Source organism: Cyprinus carpio, unplaced genomic scaffold (genome assembly GCF_018340385.1).
Source record: "Cyprinus carpio isolate SPL01 unplaced genomic scaffold, ASM1834038v1 S000006449, whole genome shotgun sequence".
In the NCBI taxonomy this organism is placed as follows: domain Eukaryota; kingdom Metazoa; phylum Chordata; class Actinopteri; order Cypriniformes; family Cyprinidae; genus Cyprinus; species Cyprinus carpio.
In genome coordinates this window covers 26395-50747 of record NW_024879132.1, presented here as the reverse complement: position 1 = coordinate 50747, position 24353 = coordinate 26395, and the positions used below count along the sequence as shown (strand labels likewise).

General features: G+C 39.0%; 1 protein-coding gene and 1 long non-coding RNA gene across 2 annotated transcripts in view; both read right to left on the bottom strand.

The window, feature by feature from the left end:
- The window catches only part of mppe1 (metallophosphoesterase 1), a gene marked incomplete at its 5' end in the record, with an annotated part of 136974 nt that extends 116430 nt beyond the window's left edge, over positions 1-20544 (bottom strand). Inside the window, 2 exons of the mRNA XM_042754073.1 lie at positions 19887-19967; positions 20438-20544. Of these exons, the coding sequence (XP_042610007.1) occupies positions 19887-19967; positions 20438-20544 (188 nt within the window). The remainder of the gene's footprint in view (positions 1-19886; positions 19968-20437) is intronic.
- On the bottom strand, positions 12890-18323 carry LOC122143566. Its single transcript, XR_006159225.1, has 3 exons — positions 15149-18323; positions 14660-14741; positions 12890-13850 (listed from the first exon to the last, which is right to left on the bottom strand). It is a non-coding gene; the product is annotated as an uncharacterized LOC122143566 (long non-coding RNA).
- Positions 20545-24353: the final 3809 nt, after the last annotated feature.

Below are 24353 nucleotides of genomic sequence, written 5' to 3'. Positions count from 1 at the left end.
TGCAAATTTAAAATTTTTTATTTAAGAGGTATTGATGTCACCTTCTCAGTGTGGGTGAAGATGTTGCGCAGTTGAAAATACGGAAGAATGTTCCGACGTGAGGTAAACTCACCAGGATTTCCCCTGCTCAGGGTGTGTTGGGAGCAAGGATGAACATGGTGTAGGGCCCATGTCAGTTAGAACATAGTTCGATGTCACGGAGCTCAACTTTAATGAGCTGATAACTCTTGAATGTCAGGTGTGTTAACAAAAAGAGAAGGTTGGCCAAAAATATGCAGAGCTGGGGGGGGCGCGGCAGGACGGATTGAGGAACTGATTGGTGTTAGTTGTAGGAGTAGAGCTTGTTGTTGGCCATTTCTGACGATCACAGAATGCAGACATGAGTTTTAGCTTTACGCGGCGCGATTGGCAACACAACGCGAGTTAAAAAAGGAACAGCAAGTATAACTCATTATTAGATCCGTAATTATGTCCCACTGCATGCAACAACCTGACTCGTTGTAATGGGGTTTATTGTGTTTTGTCTTGTCTCAGCGAGTGTTCTGACCAGCACGACGCACCACAGTATGTTAAGGGGCGTAGACATTTCCGTCACACGGCTGGGGCATTTGGGCCATAACAAAGCACTGGCTAGCTGGGGCCAATCAGGAGCACACCTGTTGTTTTCAGAGCCGCAGGAGCGTTTGTAAAAAACGACGTGCTTTCAGAAAGGCGGGGATAGAGGGAGAAGAAACAATAATGACAGGTGGGAACATAATGTTGTTTTTTAAGACTTTAAACACACGTCACAATTTCATTACACCAAATACACAAAATCTATTGTTCTTTTTTAGCAACGTCATAGACCCTTTTAGATTGCGCGCACAACAGAGCCAGCTCTATTTTAACAAAGACTTTTGTAAGAAGGGCTCAATTTTGCTTCAAGTTGCTAGGCCAGGTAAGTGCAATTAGATGTATATTGTTTGGAATGTGTTGTTTTCTTTGACATTTTCTGCCTATAAAGCAACCACAAAAAACGTTTTAAAGTGGGTAGAACAAATTACTTTCATAATATATAAAATTAGTAATAATAATAAAATAATATCAGCCAGGGATACACAGACCAATACAATTAGTGTGCCTCCTCTATTTTAAACGACCACGAGCCGCAACTGTTCCTATGGTATGCCACATCCTCGGCGAGGGCCCCATATTCTCAATGAATAGTTCTTAATTCTCCAAAGTAGTAGAGGTCAGTTCAGAGGCCAGGGTTAATATGTACTACCATCCATTAATTTACAGGTGGAAAAAATGCTTTGCGTGTTATGTGTTTGCGGACCATGTTTTGCAGTGTTGTTGGTCCATTTATCATGTTCATATACATCTGATACCCTGTATGTGATGACTGCAGCTACATTATAGGCTGAGCGTGAAGTAGGTTCTCAAATGGTTATCAAAGTTATCAATCAGGATGCAAGGTAGTGTGTTGAGTATAGGCTATAAGGTAAGAGTGTCTTGGGCCGGGCTTTGGGGGTTATATCACTTTTTAACAGGTTAATGGAATGTGGGGAGGTGCTTCATATGTCTGGCACACAGAGGAGGGGAAACCAGAAATCGCTGTGATAGATGTAGGAGTTCACGCAGATATTTACAGGATAGCTACCAGCTTGTGGGCCAATTTTAGGAAAAGTCCCACAGATATAGTGTAAGTCGGCGGTCGCGAACAACGACAGACGGTTTAAGGGCCCTTGCTATGTCAGAGCTCAGGATTCTTTAAAAGTAGCCAATTTAGCAAATAAAGGACCATATATACCATCATTCATAAAGTGAAACCAAAGTGTGCATGTTTTCAAAAAACACAGACACAATTAAAAAAAAAAAAAAAGATTGAAGCAGGGTAAAACTAAACTGGGCAGTTTAATTAGATCTGCCTTTCGTTTTGAAAAAATAGTTGATCTACATCCTGTGCAGATTAAGTGGTCAAAAACAAAACCAGATAGATTCTATGATGTATTGCTCATCATTCGATGATGTTCCAAACTGTATGACTTTCTTTTATTCTGCGGCTAACAAAGAGTAGATATGAGGGAATGTGGTAACCAAAAAACGTTTGAAACCAAAAAACCATTGACTGTCCAATATACATTTTCAATCATCTTATTTGTTAAGCAGCAGGATTAAGAAAATATACAGGTTGGAATGGCATGAGATGAGTAATATGATGATGAATTTTAATGTTATTTTGTGTGAACTGGGAAGAAGAACTGTTAAAAAAAACAAAGTGGTTTATACAGTTTGAGGTCAATATATTTAAACTTATCTCTTGATGAACGTATATATTGGTTGTAACATTACCCTGTGGAGGGGTGGCAAAGATCTCTTAAACGTATGAACGAAGGTTTCATGCGCTATATCAGAGTTGCCGTGGAGAAGGTCAGAAACGTTGAGGACATGCTGTGTCAAATCCAATCAGCTCGTGAGCCCTAAAAGAAAGGAAGGCTTACTGGAGTCATGTGAGGTACAAAATAAACAAATCAAGAGAGCACGTGATTTAATTGCACGAAACACTAAGAGGAAATCTTGTGCACAAGAAGTTCCAAAAAAACAAAAAAACATGAATACATTTAAGGGTTTACCTGAAGCAAAACCTTGTATAGGTTATTTAATTTTAAATTGCTCTTTCTGTTATTTTAAAGGTTATCAACCAACCAATATTCGCTATCTCCACGGAGAGATATCATACCCTGGTGTCACATCAGCCTGGACGCCCCTTTAGATATTATGTGTTACAGACAAAGGGATGTGTTTACCGGTTCTGGCTGAGCCCCTGTTGTGTGGGCCATGCATTGTTTTTTTGTGCTGTGTGCGGGTAGGTTGTGTAACAGGGGCAGTGCTCGAGAATCTGTATTAAAATCATTACTAGACTAATCTTAATTACAGATTACAACAAGCCCCCAGGTAGCCGTGCACCGGGAGCAGTGGTGTCCTACTCTTCTGTTCATACGAGGCATGGAGAGAGTGGGGAATACAGGCATTGGATTATCCCAGATTGAGCTAATCATTTACACTGTGAAGCACAACCATATGGTGAAAGTCAGCATTTCAACTGTATACAGACGCGTTATGTGTCTTTGCAACCAGCACAGTCAACAAGTAAGCACATCTCAGATTTAGATGATGCAAAATGAGTAATGGGGGGTTGTAGAAAAGTTTTGAGAAACAAGTGAGGAAAGGATATAGCACTACCCGGCCGCAGAGGAGGCAAGGGACGCAGAACCCAGGGCAGATAGATCATGACTCTAGGGGGACATCCGACGGGAGATCAATACTCACGGCATCAGATGCATTGTGGGCAGCAAGTAAAGAAACCCAACCGGGAGCACTCTCGCCGACATCTTACATGAGCACAATACTCAACGGCATCAGACGGGTAAGCCTCGTCGGCCGGGGAGCAGAAAAAAGGAAAACTGGACTGCGCAGGCTCTCGCGGCATCCGATGAGAGATCAGGACTCAGGGCATCGAACGGGTAAGCCTCACCAGGAGGGGGGAAAAGATTTGGACAGCGTTTGGCAGGAGGTCGAGACTCTTAACGTCGTACGGCTGAGCATCGCTACCCGTCAAACAGGAACAAAAAGTTAGGTGGCCGTGAGACTCTCGCCAACGTCCGATGGGAGCTCAATACTCAAGGCATCGAACGGGTAAGCCTCTCCAACCATAGCATGGAGAAAGTAAAGTTTATGTGGCTGGGAGAGACTCTCGCTGACCATCCGATGGGAGCTCAATACTCAAGGCATCGAACGGATAAGCCTCTCGGACGCAAGACGGAAAGGTAAAGTTGTGTTGCCAGGAGGCTCTCGCCGGCGTCTGATGGGAGCTCAATACTCAAGGCATGGAACGGGTAAGCCTCGCTGACCGAAGGAGGAAAAGGTAAGGGTGTGTGGGGCGGGGAGGCTCTCGCACGACGTCCGATGGGAGCTCAATACTCACAACATCGGACGTGTAAGCCTTTGTTGACCGTAGGATGAAAAAAGTAAGTTGTCTAGCCGGGAGACTCTCGCCGACATCCGACGGGAGCTCAATACTCGCAGCGCCGAACGGGTAAGCCTCGCCGACCGTAGAAAGGAAAAGTAATGTTTGTCTAGACGGGAGGCTCTCGCCGACGTCTGATGGGAGGTAAATACTCGCGAAATCAAACGGGTAAGCCTCTCCGAACATAAGATGGAAAGGTAAAGTTGACTGGCCAGTATTTGGCCAGACAGTGAAGGTTTTTTTTTTTTTTTTTTTTTTATAAAGTAAGGAAGTGTAGCCGGGAGGCTCTTGACGGCATCTAGTGGGAGCTTAATACTCACAACACAGACTGGTCAGGTTCGCCGGTAGTCGGATGGAAAGGCCAAGATCGCTTGACCGGGAGGGCTCTTGCAGCATTCGACGGGAGTTCAATACTGAACGGCGGCGACTGGCTAAGCAAGTTGAAAACGACGGGAGTTCAATACTGACTGCGCGGATGGCTAAGCAACACCGATAGTTGAAAGAAAAACATTCACTCGACCGGGAAAGCTCTTGCAGCACCTGCCAGGGAGTTCAATACTAAGAACAATTTGGGTTGTCTAAATGGGTAGATGCTATGAGGATTACTTTGTGTGACTGTTTAAAAAATCCGATGAGCCGCTTCCGATAACATAACATAAAAACAACTCACGCTCAACACAACCGAAAGTTAAGCGTACAAAAAATAAAATAAATTGAATTTCCTGTGCCAGTGTACCCAAAATAAGTGCTGTGAATCTGGATGCATAGGCATAACTCTGAAATCTGAGGTGATGTCGACTTTTGCCAGCCAAGTGCTAAGACCCATGAAATATAAGCTTTTTTTTTTTTTTTTTTTTCAGAATTTCAGAAATCATCAAGAGTAATCATCAAGAGTAATCGAGGTGATTATGTTTCAAAATCTGTCAGCTCCGTTTATACGGAGCTGACAGATCGATTAGGAGTTTCTCACCCCAGAATTTTCCAAGTAGCCACTCCAGTGGCTAATGCAAAACTGAGAAGGCGGGGCATCGAAAGGCCTGATCGTTAATGGGTATGGACCGGTATGACAGCCTTAAGCCAAAAAATATCACTGTATATTTACAGTATTTTTTTATTTTTATATATATATAAATGACTGGGTAAGTCATTTGATTTGTTTCTTTGATTTGTTTCCTAAAAAGGAGAAGGAAAAATAAATGAAGACTGACATCTTTATTTAACCTAAATATGTAATTACAGTTAATTTTAGTTATATAATTCATGTACGTATCATTTCATATCATTTAGTTATATAACAATAATCATACACATAATCTGATTTAATAACCCAATTTGAAGCAAAAACAAAATGTTCTCACAAGCTTGGTGAAATTATACCACGTAAACTTTTTATTAGACAGTCAGCTCCCCTCAGAAACACGTTCATATAAACCCCCAAATCAGTACTGGGGATTTTCCTCCAATAGTTTGTGCATCATGAACAGTGAGTGATCTGCCTGCTACAGTAAGTCAAAAAAAAAAAATTCTCCTTCACTCTCTTTCTCCTTTCCTTGGCTTCTGTGAAAGTGTTCGCTGCTGCAGCAGTGGAGAAACATAGATAGAGGCTCCAGCGGGAGCAGACACTGCAGTGGCAGTGGAGAAATATAGATAGAGGCTCCTGCGGGAGCGGACACTGCAGCGGCAGTGGAGAAAATAGGGAACAGCTCCTGAGGGAGCAGACACTGCAGCGGAAGTGGAAAGATATAGATAGAGGCTCCTGCAGGTGCAGACACTGCAGCAGCAATGGAGAGATATAGATAGAGGCTCCTGCGGGTGCAGACACTGCAGCGGCAATGGAGAGATATAGATAGAGGCTCCTGCGGGAGCGAGAACTGCAGCGGCAGTGGAGAAACATAGATAGAGGCTCCTGCGGGAGCGAGAACTGCAGCGGGGTTTTTTTTTTTAATATATATAAAAACGTGCAACTTTAAGGTTATTAGGTTTAAAAACATGCATTTCCTCTTAAATCATGTGAAGAAAGAAAAAAGTATTGAACAACTAGCCGATGTGCACGTTGGCTAGACTTGGAGAGAGGTGCCTAGTAATACTCACATCACATGTGAATTAGGTTGCACTTGTTGATTGTTTCTTTGTGGTAAACCTTATTTTTAGCTGTACAAAACAGTTGGTTTTGCTGCTTGATATTGACAATTGATGTTTCCTATCATATTATTTTAATCTGTTATCTTAATTAAGAACACTAGTTTGTACTGCAAACAGTTTTACTGTTTATTGCACGTTGTTATTCTCCTCGTTATTTACCTATAGCAGCTAATGAAACAGAAGTCTCAACCATAGGCTTACTTCCGCGTTGAGGAAAAAGGTAGATAATCGATAGTCGTTTAGATACATAGCTGAAATCATTTTCTCACAAATCAATCTTTTTCATCCGTTTATCTGAGTGAAGTGTAATTTAAAGTACAGGAAAAAATACTCGCGAAATTAAGAAAATCTTAGAAATTTATTTGTATTCTACGCCGTTTGCGACATGGCTAAAAATAATAGCAGGATCCTTGTGTCACAACGTCTTTAACAACATTCAGCAACCAATGACACCTTTTAGCGACTTACCTAAAAATGTATTTGCAACACGGCCTGTGCCGCTAGCTCGAGAGCTTGAGGCCCGGTTACATGATGACGCTGCGGCCGGATGAGCCACGGTAAAAGGTTGAGTCGAAGCGGGAAGCCAGTGAGGTTTTGCTGTGGTGAGATCGGGGGCGCTGCCCAGGCTCGTTGGAAGCCTGCCACTGCAAGCCTGCACTTAAGGAGAGCCGGGTTTTGTGTGACGCGGGGCGATGGAGGTGTCGAGGGAGGCGAGTTCGGGGCCTTGCGAGTTTTGCCTGAAATATTGGCCGCCCTGTTGTTGTGGATTTAGGAGTGAGGTTTGGCGGATTGTTGGGAGACTAATAACTTAGATCGTACAGATCCGCTTTGTTTACCTTCGCGAGGACTGAGCGTCGGAATTAATCGCTGTTTGCCTCGGGATTACATGCGGTCCACTTTCCGATTGGAGGAATTGTAGGCACAGCCTAAAGATAAAAGGACGCCGGGGAAAAATTGGACGTGACACCGGTAGATGCGAGGTTAAGCCTCGGCGTCGTGGGGAGCGTGTGGCTGGTCTAGCTATGGAACACGGAGCTCGGCGGCGGTGTCTAGCAGAGAAGGAGCGATCCTGGGCCCGGCAGATTGGCCAGAGAACTGGAAAATCCCCAATATAGACCTTGTCTTCTAAATGAGAGAAGCTGAGTCTGCCATATAACGTTAATGGCAAAAGGTGCAAACCGAATGCTGATAAACTGTCAATGGATAGGGGTAAGTCAGCTGTATTTATACCCTAGTGTTGATTATCTTAAATGAGCTCCACCTGTGCTAATTAGGCTAAGTATCTGACGTGCTCCTCCCGAACCTTGTTAATAAAACATCATTAGATGAAGGATTTGCACAATTACTAACATTAAGAGACATGATTAATGAAAGAGTGTTCCATCTGTCTCTACTGAGAATGAATTTGATGCAAATACACACACAGGCACACAGATTCCACTGCCGCATTCACACATACGCAGTTAAATGAGTATCAGAAACTGACTGCTTGTTATGAAGAGTTAGGGAAAAAGCTGTCTGAATACAAGACCACACAGGCAGATGATAAAACGATACAAACTTCAAGACAGATTTCTTACCCCGATTACTTACCACGACAGCAGAGAGAAAGCATAATGTGTCCAAGAGACTTTTCATACCGCATAAAGAGTTCAAGACACACGTTGGTCAGATAAGGTGATAGTGCTTCAGACATCGGCTACAATAACCGATGTAAACAAATTGATGAAGGCATCAAGACGAATCACTCAGAGAGTGAAATCATTCAGGCTGTTCTGTGGATAGTGAAACTGGGACAGTTCAAGGAAATGCTCATCATAAAGACAATCTGACTGTGCCAGAGTTTAAAAGTTTCCTAGAGTCGCATTTAAGTTAGAGAGGCAGTAGTGAGCTTTTACAGGAATTAATAAGTCCAAGACAATGGGAACATGAAACTCCACAACAGTTTCTATATCGTGTAATCGGACTGAAACAAAGTAATTTTCACTTCCAAGCAGAGCAACACTAACATTGAATATAAGCCACGAACAGTTAAGGATGTGTTCCTGCGTACCATTCACGCAAGGCTTCCTTCTGAAGTACAGCGACAACAGAAGTGAACTGAAACCTTTGCTCACAGATCACACAGTAACTGATGAAGCACTGCTGAAACAATAACAAAGATCTCAAGTAAGGAAAGTGAACGCCATTGAAGATTAGGCCAAGACATACAGCAAAGACTCATAGCTTACAAATTGACTCAGGGTTCGACGAGAGTGAATCAAACTCCAAAATGCAGAAAAAGAGCAAGACAAAGACCATACAAGAACTAATTGCTCAAGTAGAAGATTTAAAAAGTACAATTGACACTTTAACCCTCTGAAGTCGATTAACGCGTATACGCGTTATGAGGCATTTTCTCCTGATAACCCAGAAAAGAACTTAAATTAAACTTTCAGTTTTGATCGTACAGATAAGAGCAATACATCAATCGAATCTGTAAAGGGTCACCTTTTTTATACAGACATAATAACAACAAAACTTTGTGCACTTATAAAATAAAGATAACAAACAAGGTGTGCTGTCTGCAGCCTTTGTCTGCGCTGATCTTCATTTACAAACGCGTCATTAAAATGAAATGTAACTCAGTGAATACTTAACAAAGAGACATGAGAGATATATCTATAGAAAGCCTGACATGTCTACTTTTAAACAAGTGCTGCCGAAAACAAATAATCTGTGATAAAGTAATCCATATGAAAACAACGCGATGTTCGTTTTTCACGTCTCCCTTCATTATCTTCTAATGCGACCACGCCCCCGCGCTGAACGCGCTATTCAGATTCTAATGTTCCACTGAAGCACGCGGCTTGACTACGCCCACACAACAGAAGACAACGCAGCGAGACTGTTCTTCAAGTTTTTTTATTTTACTGTTTACTTCACGATGAGAGGAATAAGACATTTCACCTCAAAAAGATGTGATGTGGTTGAGGATTTGAGATTTGGATTTCCTCAGAAAAAAAGAATGAAGCACTTTATTCAGCAGAGATCATAAACATGAGTAAGTCTCTTTTTATTTATTTATATACTTGTACTAGTTTTCACATAACGTGTAAACATTTTACTAGTTAGACTTTTTCAAAAGACTTTTTCCAAACTATAATTCCTGACTAAATGTATAATCAAGTGAAACATTATGAAGTTTCAATAACAATATACAATACTATACCATTCAAAAGCTTGATCTAAACAATATAAATGTAACAAATAAATGTAACTGTAACAAATGTAACAAACAATGCTGTTCTTTCAATTTATCCCCCCTAAAAAACCTGAAAAAAAAAATATTCTCAGCTCTTTTCAACATTAATAATAATAATAATAATAATAATAATAATAATAATAATAATAATAATAACAATATATATATATATATATTTTTTTTTTGTAGTAAATCAGATTGTTAAAAGGATTTCTGAAGGATTGTGTGACTGGAATAATGATGCTAAAAATTCAGCTTTGAAAGTCAGCTTTGTTTGTTCCTAATAAAATGTTTAACTGCACTCACAAGTGAATATTAAATTATGTTGTGGGATAATTAAATATATTCTAAATAAACTACAAACATAAAATTATATACATTTATTTTGTCCTTACATTCTTTCTTGTAACTCATCCCTGACTGAATGGCTCATTATGCAGGCCTTTGTCTTCTCAGGTGTGAATTACAATGATATTCATGATAGTTGACGCCTACTCGCATATGACTTTTACCAACAAAAAGTGTCTTAGAAAATTTAAATCAATATATTGTTTTCTGTAAGTGAGTAAACAAGATGATTTTCACATAATTTAGAAAGAAAAAAAAATTCTAGGCTACAAGCTCCAGTTCTCAAAAGTCCCGGGAACCAATGTTCTGTATGTGTTTTTATGCCTTATTCAAGTGATTTAACATTTTTAGTTTTTCACTAACCACGCATAACATTTTTTTTTTTCTCAAAAAACACAATCATGTACATACATGCTGCTCACATATTATTATAGCCCAGTTTGTGCTGATTACAGTGCGATTTGACTTTAGCCATTTAGATATTTATAAGAAACTGAAAAAAGCACAAATGTCAGGGCATGACAAAACTTCTCCAGGCCCCAAAAATACCCTTAGACTCCAGAGGGTTAACTAAATTTACACAGCCATACATGCATTTAAGTGACAAAGGTATAGTTCACGACTAAGCTGGTGAATCACTGATGCTATTGCACTCCAGTTATTACAGTGTTAGGGGAGGGGCCATGTTCAGTGGCTCAAGTGCATCATCGAGACATGATTTCAGGCCCACCCAAAATTTCTATCATTTATAATGCCTTTACACAGTCTTTAAGAGGGTATTTCATAGGTCATAGTGCCTTTGGAGAAAAACAAAGTTAACTATTCAGCTACAGCATATTCTTTCTGTTTCTGAAGTAACTACCCTCAGCTTCGCCATAGTAGAGAGAGACGCTGCACAAACAAGTAAGCTAAGTGAGTTAAGCAGTCATTTAATATGGACTTGGGCTAATTGTAGTGTTCCAATAAACCATGTTAAAACATTTCTTCTAGTATTATGCATTTATTTTTTGCTTAATATAATTTCTGAACAGAAATTTGTTTTTTTTTTCAAAGCATAGTGAAATAATTTAGCTGCGGAGCGGTTTTTCTGATTAGTGGAGCGAGGAGTGGAGCGAGGAGCAGGAAATGGTGGACCCGGAGCAGAGTGATTATTGAACGCTTGGAGCGTGGAGGGGAAATTGTTGCCGCTCCACTCCGCTCACATACTCTGACACCTGCATATAAATCCTTCCCAGCTAGTACCAGTTATGCAATTTATTGGTACATTTTGTTAATTTCATAATTTACCAACATAACTACAATGTTGCAAGTTTGTACTTTCTTTTGGAATGCTTATTTTTCTGATTTATTTTTGTATTATTATTTTTTTTTTTTTAATAAAATTGCATCATAAAAAACAGAATGTTTGTTGTTGTTTCTTTGACTGCACACTCTGCAACCCACGTCTGGGTTTCAGGCCACCAGATGAGAAACACTGGGCTAGTTGGCATAACACAGAAGTGCAATAAGCAATAGTAGGTCGGCTTTAGTCTTTGGGGAGCACACTCACTTCACACATATTTGGTGCCACCTGTTTTTGCAGGTATATAACTGACTTGAGTGACGTGACATACAGCCAAGTATGGTGACCCATACTCAGAATTGGTGCCCTGCACTTAACCTATCCAAAGTGCACACACACAGCAGTGAACACACACACACCGTGAACACACACCCGGAGCAGTGGCCAGTCATTTATGCTGCGGTGCCCGGGAAGCAGTTGGGGGTTCAGTGCCTTGCTCAAGAGGCACCTCAGTCTTGAGCTGCATCCGAAATCGCATACTGCGTACTGGGTACTACATTTGAATTTGAACGTACTACTCGACAGTTAGAAAAGTACGTTCTATATAGTATGAATGTGGGTAGTATGAATGAAATTCGGACGTACTACATCCGCCATGTTGACATTGTCACGTGACATACGTCGTCACAACAGCGCGAAAATTTAAAGAGGCCACACTCTACTGAGCGAACATCGGCGATGTTTTTCGTTATTCTTACCGCCTACATAGACAGCTTGTAAATCTTTTACTAAATAAATTTAGCTTGTAATTTTTTATATATATATATATATATTATTTTTTTTTTTTTTTACCTCAGAATAACAGCAGCTACAGCGGTGAACAGAACGACAGCCTAATTTTATGTAAGGATATAATTTCTTGTAATAAATGAATACAAATAAAAATACACAGAAGAAACAAAAGGAACATGAATCAATTAACTTGAATGAATGCACATAGTAAACTTAGATATACAAACTGTACACACACACACACACACATATATATGTGTGTGTGTGTGTATGTACAAACCCGATTCCAAAAAAGTTGGGACACTGTACAAATTGTGAATAAAAACAGAATGCAATGATGTTTCAAATTTCAATATTTTATTCAGAATACAACATAGATGACATATTAAATGTTTAAACTGAGAAAATGTATAATTTTAAGGGAAAAATAAGTTGATTTTAAATTTCATGGCATCAACACATCTCAAAAAAGTTGGGACAAGGCCATGTTTACCACTGTGTGGCATCCCCTCTTCTTTTTATAACAGTCTGCAGATGTCTGGGGACTGAGGAGACAAGTTGCTCAAGTTTAGGAATAGGAATGTTGTCGCATTCTTGTCTAATACAGACTTCTAGTTGCTCAACTGTCTTAGGTCTTCTTTGTCACATCTTCCTCTTTATGATGCGCCAAATGTTTTCTGTGGGTGAAAGATCTGGACTGCAGGCTGGCCATTTCAGTACCCGGATCCTTCTTCTACGCAGACATGATGTTGTAATTGATGCAGTATGTGGTATGGCACTGTCATGTTGGAAAATGCAAGGTCTTCCCTAAAAGAGACGACGTCTGGATGGGGCATATGTTGTTCTAGAACTTGGATATACCTTTCAGCATTGATGGTGCCTTTCCAGATGTGTAAGCTGCCCATGCCACATGCACTCATGCAACCCCATACCATCAGAGATGCAGGCTTCTGAACAGAGCGCTGATAACAACTTGGGTTGTCCTTGTCCTCTTTAGTCCGGATGACATGGTGTCCCAGTTTTCCAAAAAGAACTTCAAATTCTGACATACACATATACACATACACACACACACACATATATATATATCTGTACAAACACACCCAATATATACATAAATACATAATATATACATTAAAGATAATATACACACATATATAGATAGATAGATAGATAAAGAAAGATATAGATAAATCAGCAAAAAATGTGTAGTGTAACCTATTGAAATTACATTCTAAAAAAACCCCGACATATTTACAGACTGTGAGCAGCATCATAAAGGCTGCTGTCACTGGCCTTCGACATCCAAGAGCTGCATAACATTGTGCACAGAATGAGCAGGTCTGTCATGGAGATTTTGAGAAGGCTGATTGCCCTCTCCACCGCAGATGACCTGGAGGTAGTGGGACCAGGTTTCCTTGTGGTAGCTGGAACAATAGATGCTGTCACATACAAACTGAACCACCGGCAAGTGAAACCCAATGTTATTTCAACAGGAAATGGTTTCAATCTGTTCAGCTGCAGGCCACCACCAGGGGAAGTACCTTGATATCTTTGTTGAGTATCCTGGGTCTGTGTACGATGCCATGGTGCTGGAGAACAGCCCTGTTTACACTGGCCGCCTGTATCCACCTGCAGGAAAATGCATCCTGGGAGATGGTGAGTGTCCTTGCTTGAGTGCACCCACCTGCCTCATCACACCATACAGACAGCCTGTACAGAAACCTTTACAGCTTTGTTTCAACACCAATGATGCTTGTGCACGGAACATTGTTGAGAGAGCCTTCGAGATGTTGAAGACAAGCTGGTGAGTCCTGCCTTTGTGCCAGATGTTGCTGCATGCTGTGCAGTGCTCCACAACCTCCGTCTTCTGAATGAGGACATTGTTGATCAAGAAGTTGTGAGGATCATGACGATGATACACTGGAATACCAAAACACAGAAGCCAGCGCAGGAGAGCATGTTTGGGACAATCTGTCCACAGGTGTGTCACACCAGACAACAGTGTGCCAGCTCTTCAAGAGCATGATTACCTGTAGGACAATTTAACAGGTTAAGACTCTGCAAATCAGTTCATGTTGTTAGTTAATATATAAATAGGTGTTGTTAAGCAATGAAGGTAATTTTAAATATTTTAATTTAAATGTGTATTTATATATACATATAAATATACACAATACACACATAATTAGTCATTTGTATTACAGTTATTTGAAATCCTAGCAACATACCACAAATGTCACTTGGGGGTTATATTACTTTGAGTTTAATTTTACAGATTTATTACTTTATCCCTGGAGTAAATTTTAGACTTCCACTTTTTTCCCACTCATTTTTTATACCCAAATTTAAAGTCCTCATCTTGTACACATACAGTTACTTAACTGAAGCTGCTGAAGTTCATTTTCCTTATTATAAAAACATCTTAAGAAATTCCCTTTTGGTGTTGCTTTAAGCTCTATTATACTACTTTATGCAAAAGTTAATGTGGTTTTGTCTGAAGCTTTGTGCTCTTATCCATGTAGAAAATAAATAAATAAATAAAGAGAATAATTCTAAATGTGACTTGGTGCATGGGTATTTCTCTAAAGTGTGCCACCCATTCTCAAGACAACATTCTTCAGATGTTAAGATGTTGCTTGTTTAAAAAACAACTGGAAACTTCTACAAAATCAGTGTGCACAAATGTAACACACAAAGTTACTCACTATTTAGCACTTTGCAACTGACAAAATAGCTACTGGAAATACCCTGAAATTTATATTATAATAAAAACAGCATAAATCAATGAAGATCCAGTGAAGAGTGTGTAGTTAAGTTTAATTTTCATTTATATACTTACTGAAACCCTTTGATTGCAGCATTATGCCTTCAGTGAAGAAGTCTTCATCAGTGGATGAGAACAAGGCTGTGTTCATCAGTCCCTGTAACATCAAAACAGGATTTACACATTACTGATGATTTATGATCAATGATCAAGCTGAGGTACTTATTAACAATAGTTTGTCATGTAAGTTATCCAACTATTTTTTTTTATCAAAATAGCAACACTAGTAAAATATAAATTAACCCGTTTTAATTACTTAAAGTTTTGTAACTTTATCTCATTAAATTACTTAACGAGCAGTCTGTTTAAATAAATCAGCGTTAACAAGCTGATGCACAGCATCTGATTGATAATGATGATTAAACATCTTTTTACACTCAATTAACAAAATCGTCTCATCGGTCTACAATGTGTAAACCTTCAACAAGTCAGTCATTTACTTGGATTATGTTAAACAAGTACACTTTACCCACAATGAACAATGTTTAGCCATAAAGTACTTACACTTCAAAACAGCCGCGTCGCGGTTTTCCGTTATTTTCGAATATGACGAGTCCTCTCCCGTGGCCTCATGGGATAGTGTAGTGTCCATCGTATGCATGCTACGGAATTCGGGCGGAAGTAGTAGGTCATCCGGGTACATCTCGCCTACTGTTTTTCGAATACTAAGAATTCGGACATACTACTTGCTTCGCATACTGTTTTTCGCCTACTATATAGTATGGAAGTATGCGATTTCGGACGCAGCGATGGTGTTGCCGAGCCGAGACTCGAACCCACAACCTTAGGGTTAGGAGTCAAACGCTCTAACCACTAGGCCACGACTTTGTAAAAGTCAATATCCTGAATTTGAAACTATCCCTTTTTTTCAGATGTATTTCCAAAAAAAACGATTTGTCTTATATTCAGAACAATACGTTAAATAATTTTAGATTAAATACAGATAAAGGTAATGAACCAGTTTCAATTCTCCTGGACCTAACTGCAGCATTTGACACTGTTGGTTTCTAAATATATATTACACAAATGCAATTTTTGGTGCCTGTATATCAAAGACATATGAAATATTATATGGTGTTCCCAAAGTATCAATTCTTGGGAGACTTTTATTTTCATTAAACATTCTCCCTTTAGGCAATATATTTCAAAAATATAACATGAATTACCATTTTTATGCTGATGAAAATCAATTATACATTTCAGTTTAATTCAGAGACAATGACAAAGTGTACATTGCCATGTTTAAGAAACCAGTTTGAGATTACTTGAACTTTGTGACATGGCATATTATTATAGGTAGGACACTGGAAATCTGACAATTAGATGTTTTAATGAAAATGATCTCAAACTTGATTTTTACCACTATTTTGAAGTTATTGTACTCTGCCTTTGCATTGTCTGCAAAAAGTGAGATGTCATGCCATGGCAAAAGGCTGTAATTTCCACATTATATATCATATTACATATTATTAACAAAATGATTATAGTAACATCTGTATATAATCTAGTGATCTGTCTCAAAGGCTATAACATATATTAACGTGATTAAATTTCTTTCTGACCATAACAACCAGACAAAAACTAATTTATTTGAAATGTTTGCTAATTTTTGCTAAAGGATGCAAGACATACTTAGCCTTCTTTTACAGTCGAATTGAATGAAAATAGCCTAACCTATAAGAACAACTTATGTATTGATGTGAACACCAACAAGTAGAAATAATGCTCAGAATGACTGTGAAATATACATCTCAGATTGACGTTTATTGCCATGGATTTTATCAAGTTACAAGAAAAGGTAGGAAAAGTACGGTGACACATTGCTGCCACACACACATAATTTTTTCCACTCAATTATGTCGTAGTAACAAGATGTTATTTTAACGACATAATTTCTCATTCTCAAAAGAACGAAATAATAACAACAACAATAATAATAATAATAATAACAATAATTATTATTATTATTATTATTATTATTATTAGCCCATTAGAAAATCTATTTTTGTTCGTATTTCGATTTGTTGTTGAATTAAACTTCAGTTATTTAAATAAAGAAATATTCCAAGTTTTGATATGATCATAGGCTATAGCCTAAATGAGTCATGGGTCTGAGTGCAGTTATTGGATAGCACTATATTATATAGTTTGAAGATTAATCCTAATAAACATGCCGCTACACTTAAAACCATTACATTAAAATATTTAAAACAGTGTATTTCAATAATTTCAGCAGTGTGCAGTTCCTCGTTTATGTCAGACTTTGGCGACAGCAGTGCAGACAATCGCTTAGGTCGTTCACATAATGTACCATACATCTATTATAACAGGAAATTATTTGAGTATTATATACGAGAAAAGTTGTCATTTCATCTTATTATTACGAGAAAAGATGTTGTTAAAACAACATAACATCTCGTTATTACGACATAATTGAGTGGAAAAAATAATATGTGTGGCAGCAATGCATCACCTTAGAAAAGCATTTAATTGCGAACTGTTAATGATTTTGTGTGTGACACGTGCGGTCGGCTCCCCCCACTTTAGGCTTCAAAAATGCTCTTCAGAAACCTATGAGTGATGTCACGGACACTTCTTTTCCATGTTGCAGCTTAATGGAGTCTAATGAGCTTCAGTTTGTTTACATTTGAATGTCTGTCAGTTGGAGCTTGATGAGTCTTGGCTCATCTGAACATTCCAACAATGTAAGTCTATGGGATTTTTTATGATTTTTAATCTTCATTATAGGAAAACCATAAGTCCGATCAGTTAGACAAGATTTACCTAACTTTATTAGGTACACTCAGTTTTCTGTTGGACCCCCTTTTGCCTACAGAACTGCCTTAATTATTCGTGGCATGGATTCAACAAGGTGTTTTGGTCCATGTTGACATGATAGCATCATGCAGTTGCTGCAGATTTGTCAGCTGCACAACCATGATGCGAATCTCCCGTTCCACAACATCCCAAAGGTGCTCTATTGGATTGAGATCTGGGGTTGCGTACGCACAAAATAGGCATAGAAATTGCGTACACAATTTTTCATGCACATATCAGAATTTATAAAAAATAAACTTGGCGTAAATATGTATGCACCTTACGGACATTCTAGACCATGTGTACGCACTCTTTTTCCCTAGTGTAAGAAAAGTAATGAAGTAAGCAACGACTTAATAAAAATGGTTTTCATTTCGATATACACATTTACATTAAATATTCCACTCATTATGGAGATAAGCACTGTAAAATGCATAAAGTCATTATGCAGAAGTTAAAAATGATATGAATTTAGACATATTTAGTGGAATGCGCTTGATCGCATTTCCTGTGGCATGCTGTTTTAATGACAGCGAGGACTGCTATAGGTGCACAATAATTCATCTTTAAACTAAACTGCAGATCTCATGCTATGCGAAAATATTTTAGTGAGAACAATGATCAATGACGCGCACTAACTTCGATATTATGGCAGACACTGCTGGATTCAGTGGTCGAACGGTCCATTGTCTGGTGTGAATAGGTCCAATAATAATAGCTTATTGTAATACAACCGCAGCTGAACGGAGGTGTTGATGCGGTGTGAAGGCATCTCCACAACATTATGAAAAATACCACTGTATTTGAAGGATACAACTTTTCTTTTTAAAACAGGCTACTTTGTCAGTGACGCGCCAAGTCAGACAATTCTATTTACACTGCAATAAATATAGGCTAAAAATAGCTAAAAGATATTCACCTCATCAGCAAAACTGCATTACTTAAATTTGATTTGAATTGTTTTAAAACAATTTAAACATTTTATTTGGCCAGTGGAAAATAATGAGACCAACTCTATTCTAAAATATTTATCTGATAACTATTTTAAACAGTTTTGTTTTTATGGATTTTTATTTTTATATATTTGTGCTAAAACATAACAAGGATACTGGATGATTTTTAGCAATAAAAATTGTGTATGGCACAAATGGCATTTACAGTCTGTAACCATAGTCTGTATTTTGCACAGGTTCTGGTCTATGCATGGTTTTATATGTCTGAAAACTTTTGTGCATACGTACACTTTTAGATGAAATCTACAGAGAGTTTTATAAATGAGACCCCTGGTGACTGTGGAGGCCATTTGAGTAAAGTGAACTCATTGTCATGTTCAAGAAACCAGTCTGAGATGATTTGAGCTTTGTGACATGGTGCATTATCTTGCTGGAAGTAGCCATCAGAAGATGGGTATACTGTAGTCATAAAGGGATGGACATGGTCAGCAACAATACTCAGGTAGGCTGTGGCGTTTAAATGATGCTCAATTGGTACTAAGGGGCCCAAAATGTGCCAAGAAAATATCCCCCACACCATTACAGCACCACCACCAGCCTGAACCGTTGAGACAAGGCAGGATGGATCCATGCTTTCATGTTCTTTACGCCAAATTCTGACCCTACCATCTGAATGTCGCAACAGAAATCGAGACTAATCAGACCAGGCAACGTTTTTCCTATCTTCTATTGTCCAATTTTCGTGAGCCTGTGCGAATTGTAGCCTCCGTTTCCTGTTCTTAGCTGACAGGAGTGGCACCCGGTGTTGTCTTCTGCTGCTGTAGCCCATCTGTTTCAGGGTTCGACGTGTTGTGCGTTTAGAGATGGTATTCTGCATACCTTGGTTGTAACAAGTGGATATTTGAGTTACTGTTGCCGTTCTATCCTCTCTAACCAGTCTGGCCATTCTCCTCTGACCTCTGACATCAACAAGGCATTTTGGTCCACACAACTGCCCCTCACTGGATATTTTCTCTTTTTCGGACCATTCTCTGTAAGCCCTAGAGATGGTTGTGTGTGAAGATCAGCAGTTTTTGAAATACTCAGACCAGCCTGTCTGGCACCAAAAACCATTCCACGTTCAAAGTCACTTAAATCCCCTTTCTTCCCCATTCTTGAAACCCCAAAAAACTTCATATATTCGTCTTCACCACATCTAGATGTCTAAATGCATTGAGTTGCTGCCATGTGATTGGCTGATTAGCAATATGTGTTACCAAGCAATTGAACAGGTGTACCTAATAAAGTGGCCAGTGACTGTATCTATCTTTCTTTATTCTTTAAAACTAATTTAAACTTCAAATTACTTAAAACTAAAAAAGAACTTTAAAATTTTAGCTTTTAAAACTTTTTTTTTACTTTCTGGTCAGGCTTTCTCAAGCCAATTTAACGTTTGTCTTGACAAACTTTTTTATGTAGTTAATAATTCTTACTTGACTCCTTTAATGGTGAGGATCCGCGCTGATGTCACGTTAAACACTTTCTCAAACCTCTCCAACTTCTGCTTAGTCATTCTGCCAAAGGGAAGAGAAAGACAAGGAACCACACCTTAGTCAAATCAGGCACCTGTGCACACACATACACACACACGCTAAAAGTCCCTTGAATGTACAATGACCTGATTCAACAATGATGTTGACAGCAAGTTACAAAAAAACCTCAAACTTGAAAATCCACATTTGAGTTAAAAACAAACATTTCTTTAAAAAAATAATAATAAAATAAATAATAATAATAATAATAAATTAACATCACTTCAAAGTAAGAATTCATAATTTAGCCAAAAAAGTGATTATTTTTAAATATCATTCAATACTGAAAATATTATAAATATAATGTAATTTTTGTAATACCATAGCAGTGAAAAAACATGCTGTATCATAAACACTGACTCAGAAGCTCTCATGGACAACGTGTGAGCATGAAAACCACAAATGAACTACACATTTGCCCTGAAGGTTAATTGTGTAACCCTCAAACTCACTCATTATGGAAGCCGATGTCATGATTTCCAATAAGAACCACAAGCTCTGTGTCACTAGGATGACGGAAGATCCGTTTAAAACGTCTGACGTCATCTTCCCAGTCCTGATTGGAGAGTCACAGCACATTTAACACAGCATGTCTTAATGACTTATGTCAGTGATCAAAATGTTAAAGGGGTGGTTGACTGTGTTTTTTTTTTTTTTTGTTTCTTTTTTTTTCTAGGCTTGATTGTGTTTATGGGGTGCAGTCTAACATGTGTTAAAGGTATAGTTCTCCCAAAAATTAAAATTTGATGTTTATCTGCTTACCCACAGGGCATCCAAGATGTAGGTGATTTTGTTTCTTCAGTAGAACACAAACAGAGATTTTTAACTCAAACTGTTGCAATCTGTTAGTCCTATAATATCAGTGAATGGGAATCACAGCTTTGAAAGTCATAAAACATACATTAAACCCTGTGGCTCCTGATGATACACTGATGTGTAAAGACACAAAACGATCAGTCTTTGCAAGAAACTGAACAGTTTTTATGTAGTTTTTTTTACCTCTGATTTTCATCAATATCACGTTATTGGTATTGGGGTCGCTTCAACCCGTGAACATGAAAAACAACCACAGACTTGGCAACACTGGTTGACATTTACTACACAGAGCCGTAATTCACTGACAATCTACACAAAATCGATTTTAAAATCGCATGCGATTCTTTGTCGATTCTGAAAGTGATTTTGTGTAGCTTGTCGGTGGAATACGGCTCTGTGTAGTAAATGCCGCTCCACCTGAACCAGTGTTGCCAAGTCTGCGGTTGTTTTTCATGTCCGCAGTTTGAAGAGACCCCAATACCAATAACATGATATTTAGCCCCTAAAATGAGAATTTTACCAAGGCAACCCTGCCAAAAAAACATATATTTTAACCCCAGGATGCAATTTTTATCGGGGAACCTCCTGGAAGCGCGATTGGGCTAGTTTTGGACTAGTTTTGAGAAGCAACTGGGTAGGATTTGTTGTGAAAACTTGGCAACCCTGATCTTAACGCACGTGCTGGAGATATACTACTAATTACAGGAGCATCTTTACAAATGAGATGCGCATGAAAATCGTATTCGATTTTTTGCACAGCCCTAGTGAAAATAAGTGTATAATTGGAACAGTTCATTGTTGGAGCTGAGCTGAATGAGAGAGAGAGAGAGAGAGCGAAAGAGAGAGAGAGAGAGAGAGAGAGAGAGAGAGAGAGAGATGCAAAGCATGTGCAGAGCAGGGGGACATGAGGAACAGTATTAAGAACCTCTGCTTTAGATCCCTGATTTTGAAACTTGTGAATCCATTAGAATAGTTAGAAGACAGAATCACGATTCATGTATGAATAGATTTTTACGTGCCCCTCTATTTTTTTCTTCCCCTTCTCTAAAGCAGTGCAGCATGGCCTCGCCACCTTTGCTGTCTTTTCCTGGGGGCAGGGTTTATCTGCATTTGTTACATCACAAACCCGGGAAGTAACTTTTTGTAGTCCCTACCAGCCGTTTTTGTAGGCATTTAACTGCCAGAATTTTGAGAGACGATTCCTCCATTTGCATTGAACTTTCAGCTTCTTAACTTTGCAGATATTTTTTTTTTTTATGCTCAAACAGCAACATTACACACTAACTAATGTTAAAAAAGTGAAATTGCAATGAACCACCCCTTTAAGATGAAGCATTTGTGTGTTTGAATTCTGAAATATAATATCTCAAGGCATTTGATTACTGTCATATTCTGTATGTTGTTTAAAAAAAATAAAGAATATCTCACTGGTCAAAATGAGAAACCATTAGAAAAAAATTAAAAATAGATGGACTTTAGCTAAGGCCAAGTAGTAGGATTTCTGTACTCTGCTTCTTTATTCAGTTTAAAAACTGTACACACTGATTTGATCAACTGCACCTTCCCATGGATTTGTAAATTATTCCCTTAATTTAGAAATCTATGCCCACTGATTCATCTAATGTAAAATATTCTGAATATATATAAACTATCAAAATACCACCAGACAAAAGACAGTCATTAACCCTCTGAGGTAAGCAAACTGATGAATTGTGCAACCCACTCAGATTGTGCTACCTCCTATTAGGGCTGCAATAAATGATTATTTTGAAAATCGATTAATCTAACGATTATTAGATTAATCAACTAATCGTCAATTATTGTACTGATTCTACTTGCTGCATGAACTGCCACAGACTTCTACAAAGGATTGCGGTTCTTGAAACAAAGTTAATTGCTGGACTTCCAAAACAGGCGGAATACACACCAGATCATCATCATAGACCCCCTCAGCATACAGCCGGTGAGTTCTATGAATCTAGTGAATCTCAACAGTTATACCAAGTTTAGAGAAACAAGCCAAACTGATCGACAGACTAAGCGATGGCACAAACAGGGAGCGAGACCCAAAGGTACTTAAGACATCAGACGAGTATCTTGGATTGCTGCCGTAGCATCCTCTACCCCAGAAACGGCTATGACAAGGCTTGCAAACACTGGTATTCTACCACCCCCATACAGCTTGAGAACAGATTTGATGCATTAATGTATGTAGGTGAGGAATCCCCAAATGTGACTGAACATGGATCGTATCAGCCAGCAGCTAACATCGCTACTAACAGGCGCTCAAGGTCAAGCAGACAGCGGCATTTAGCTCAGAGTGCAGCCGAGCCCAGGGCTCTGATAGTGGGCAACTCCATTATCAAAAACATCAGTAGCAGGACTACAACTACTTACTGCTTTCCCCAAGCAACTGTCTCTGATGTGAACAAGGAACTTCGGAACATTCTAATGAAGCATAAGACAGAAAATCAGATCATCATCCATGTGGGGAAGAATGATATTTGTAAAAACCAGTCAGAAATCCTTAAGTAGTATATATTTCACTTTGAAACACTTCAGAGACTTGATGTTCAGTCATTCATCAGTGGACCACTCCCAGCAAGGGGAACTAACATGTTTTCACGGTTGCTTTGGGATGAATACATGGCAACAAAGAACATGAAGTATAAAAAGGAGTCAACTTCATTGACAACTTCAATTTTTTCTGGGGTCACAGACAACTGTTTAAACTGGATGGCCTCCACCCAAACAAACTTTGTGTAAGAGCGCTAAAGGACTATATCTATTTAAGTATGGGTGACGACAGAACTTTATATCAGAGTCATCATGTGGTTGAAACATCCCACAAGGATACTGATAACACCAGGCAGCCACAACAAGCACTGCTCATGGAAACTATCCTGGCTGAGCCCTGCCAACAGAGCTCATCACAGACAGATGTGGGGAAGTCATGGCCTAGTGGTTAGAGAGTTTGACTCCTAACCCTAAGGTTGTGAGTTCGAGTCTCGGGCCGGCAATAGGACAACATATCACAGCCACCGGAAATACCAGAGACAGAGCCCTGCTCACCAGACACATTGTGCCTCTCTCCAGCATCTCCACTTCTAAACTTCTCACAGAAAATGGAGGAACTGGTATATGCTGGGACCAAACTCTCCCACTCTTCGCTGCAAGCCCCTAGACAAAAAAAGGCGCCCTCCACAACCACCAAAGCCTACTGTGAGAGCTCTCCGGCTGCTGCCACAATGCCAGAGCCCAAACCCTACTCCATCTGCTGTAGGCTAACCAAAAAACACTGATGACAGCTCTCATTGACATGTCGAGTCCCCGCTATGATAGCAGCAACTTTCACAAATGTTTACATAACAAGCAGCAACCCAGTGTGCCTGTAGCTTTCTCTATTTCTGTTTTTTCATGTGATAGAAATTCTAAGGCCTTCTCTCAAGCCGTATGGCTGACCCATCTAAATCTGCGGCCTATTATGCATCAAACTAAGATTGCTGTAGAGACAAAAAGTAATGCCTTCATGTTAGCAATTTTTAACATTCA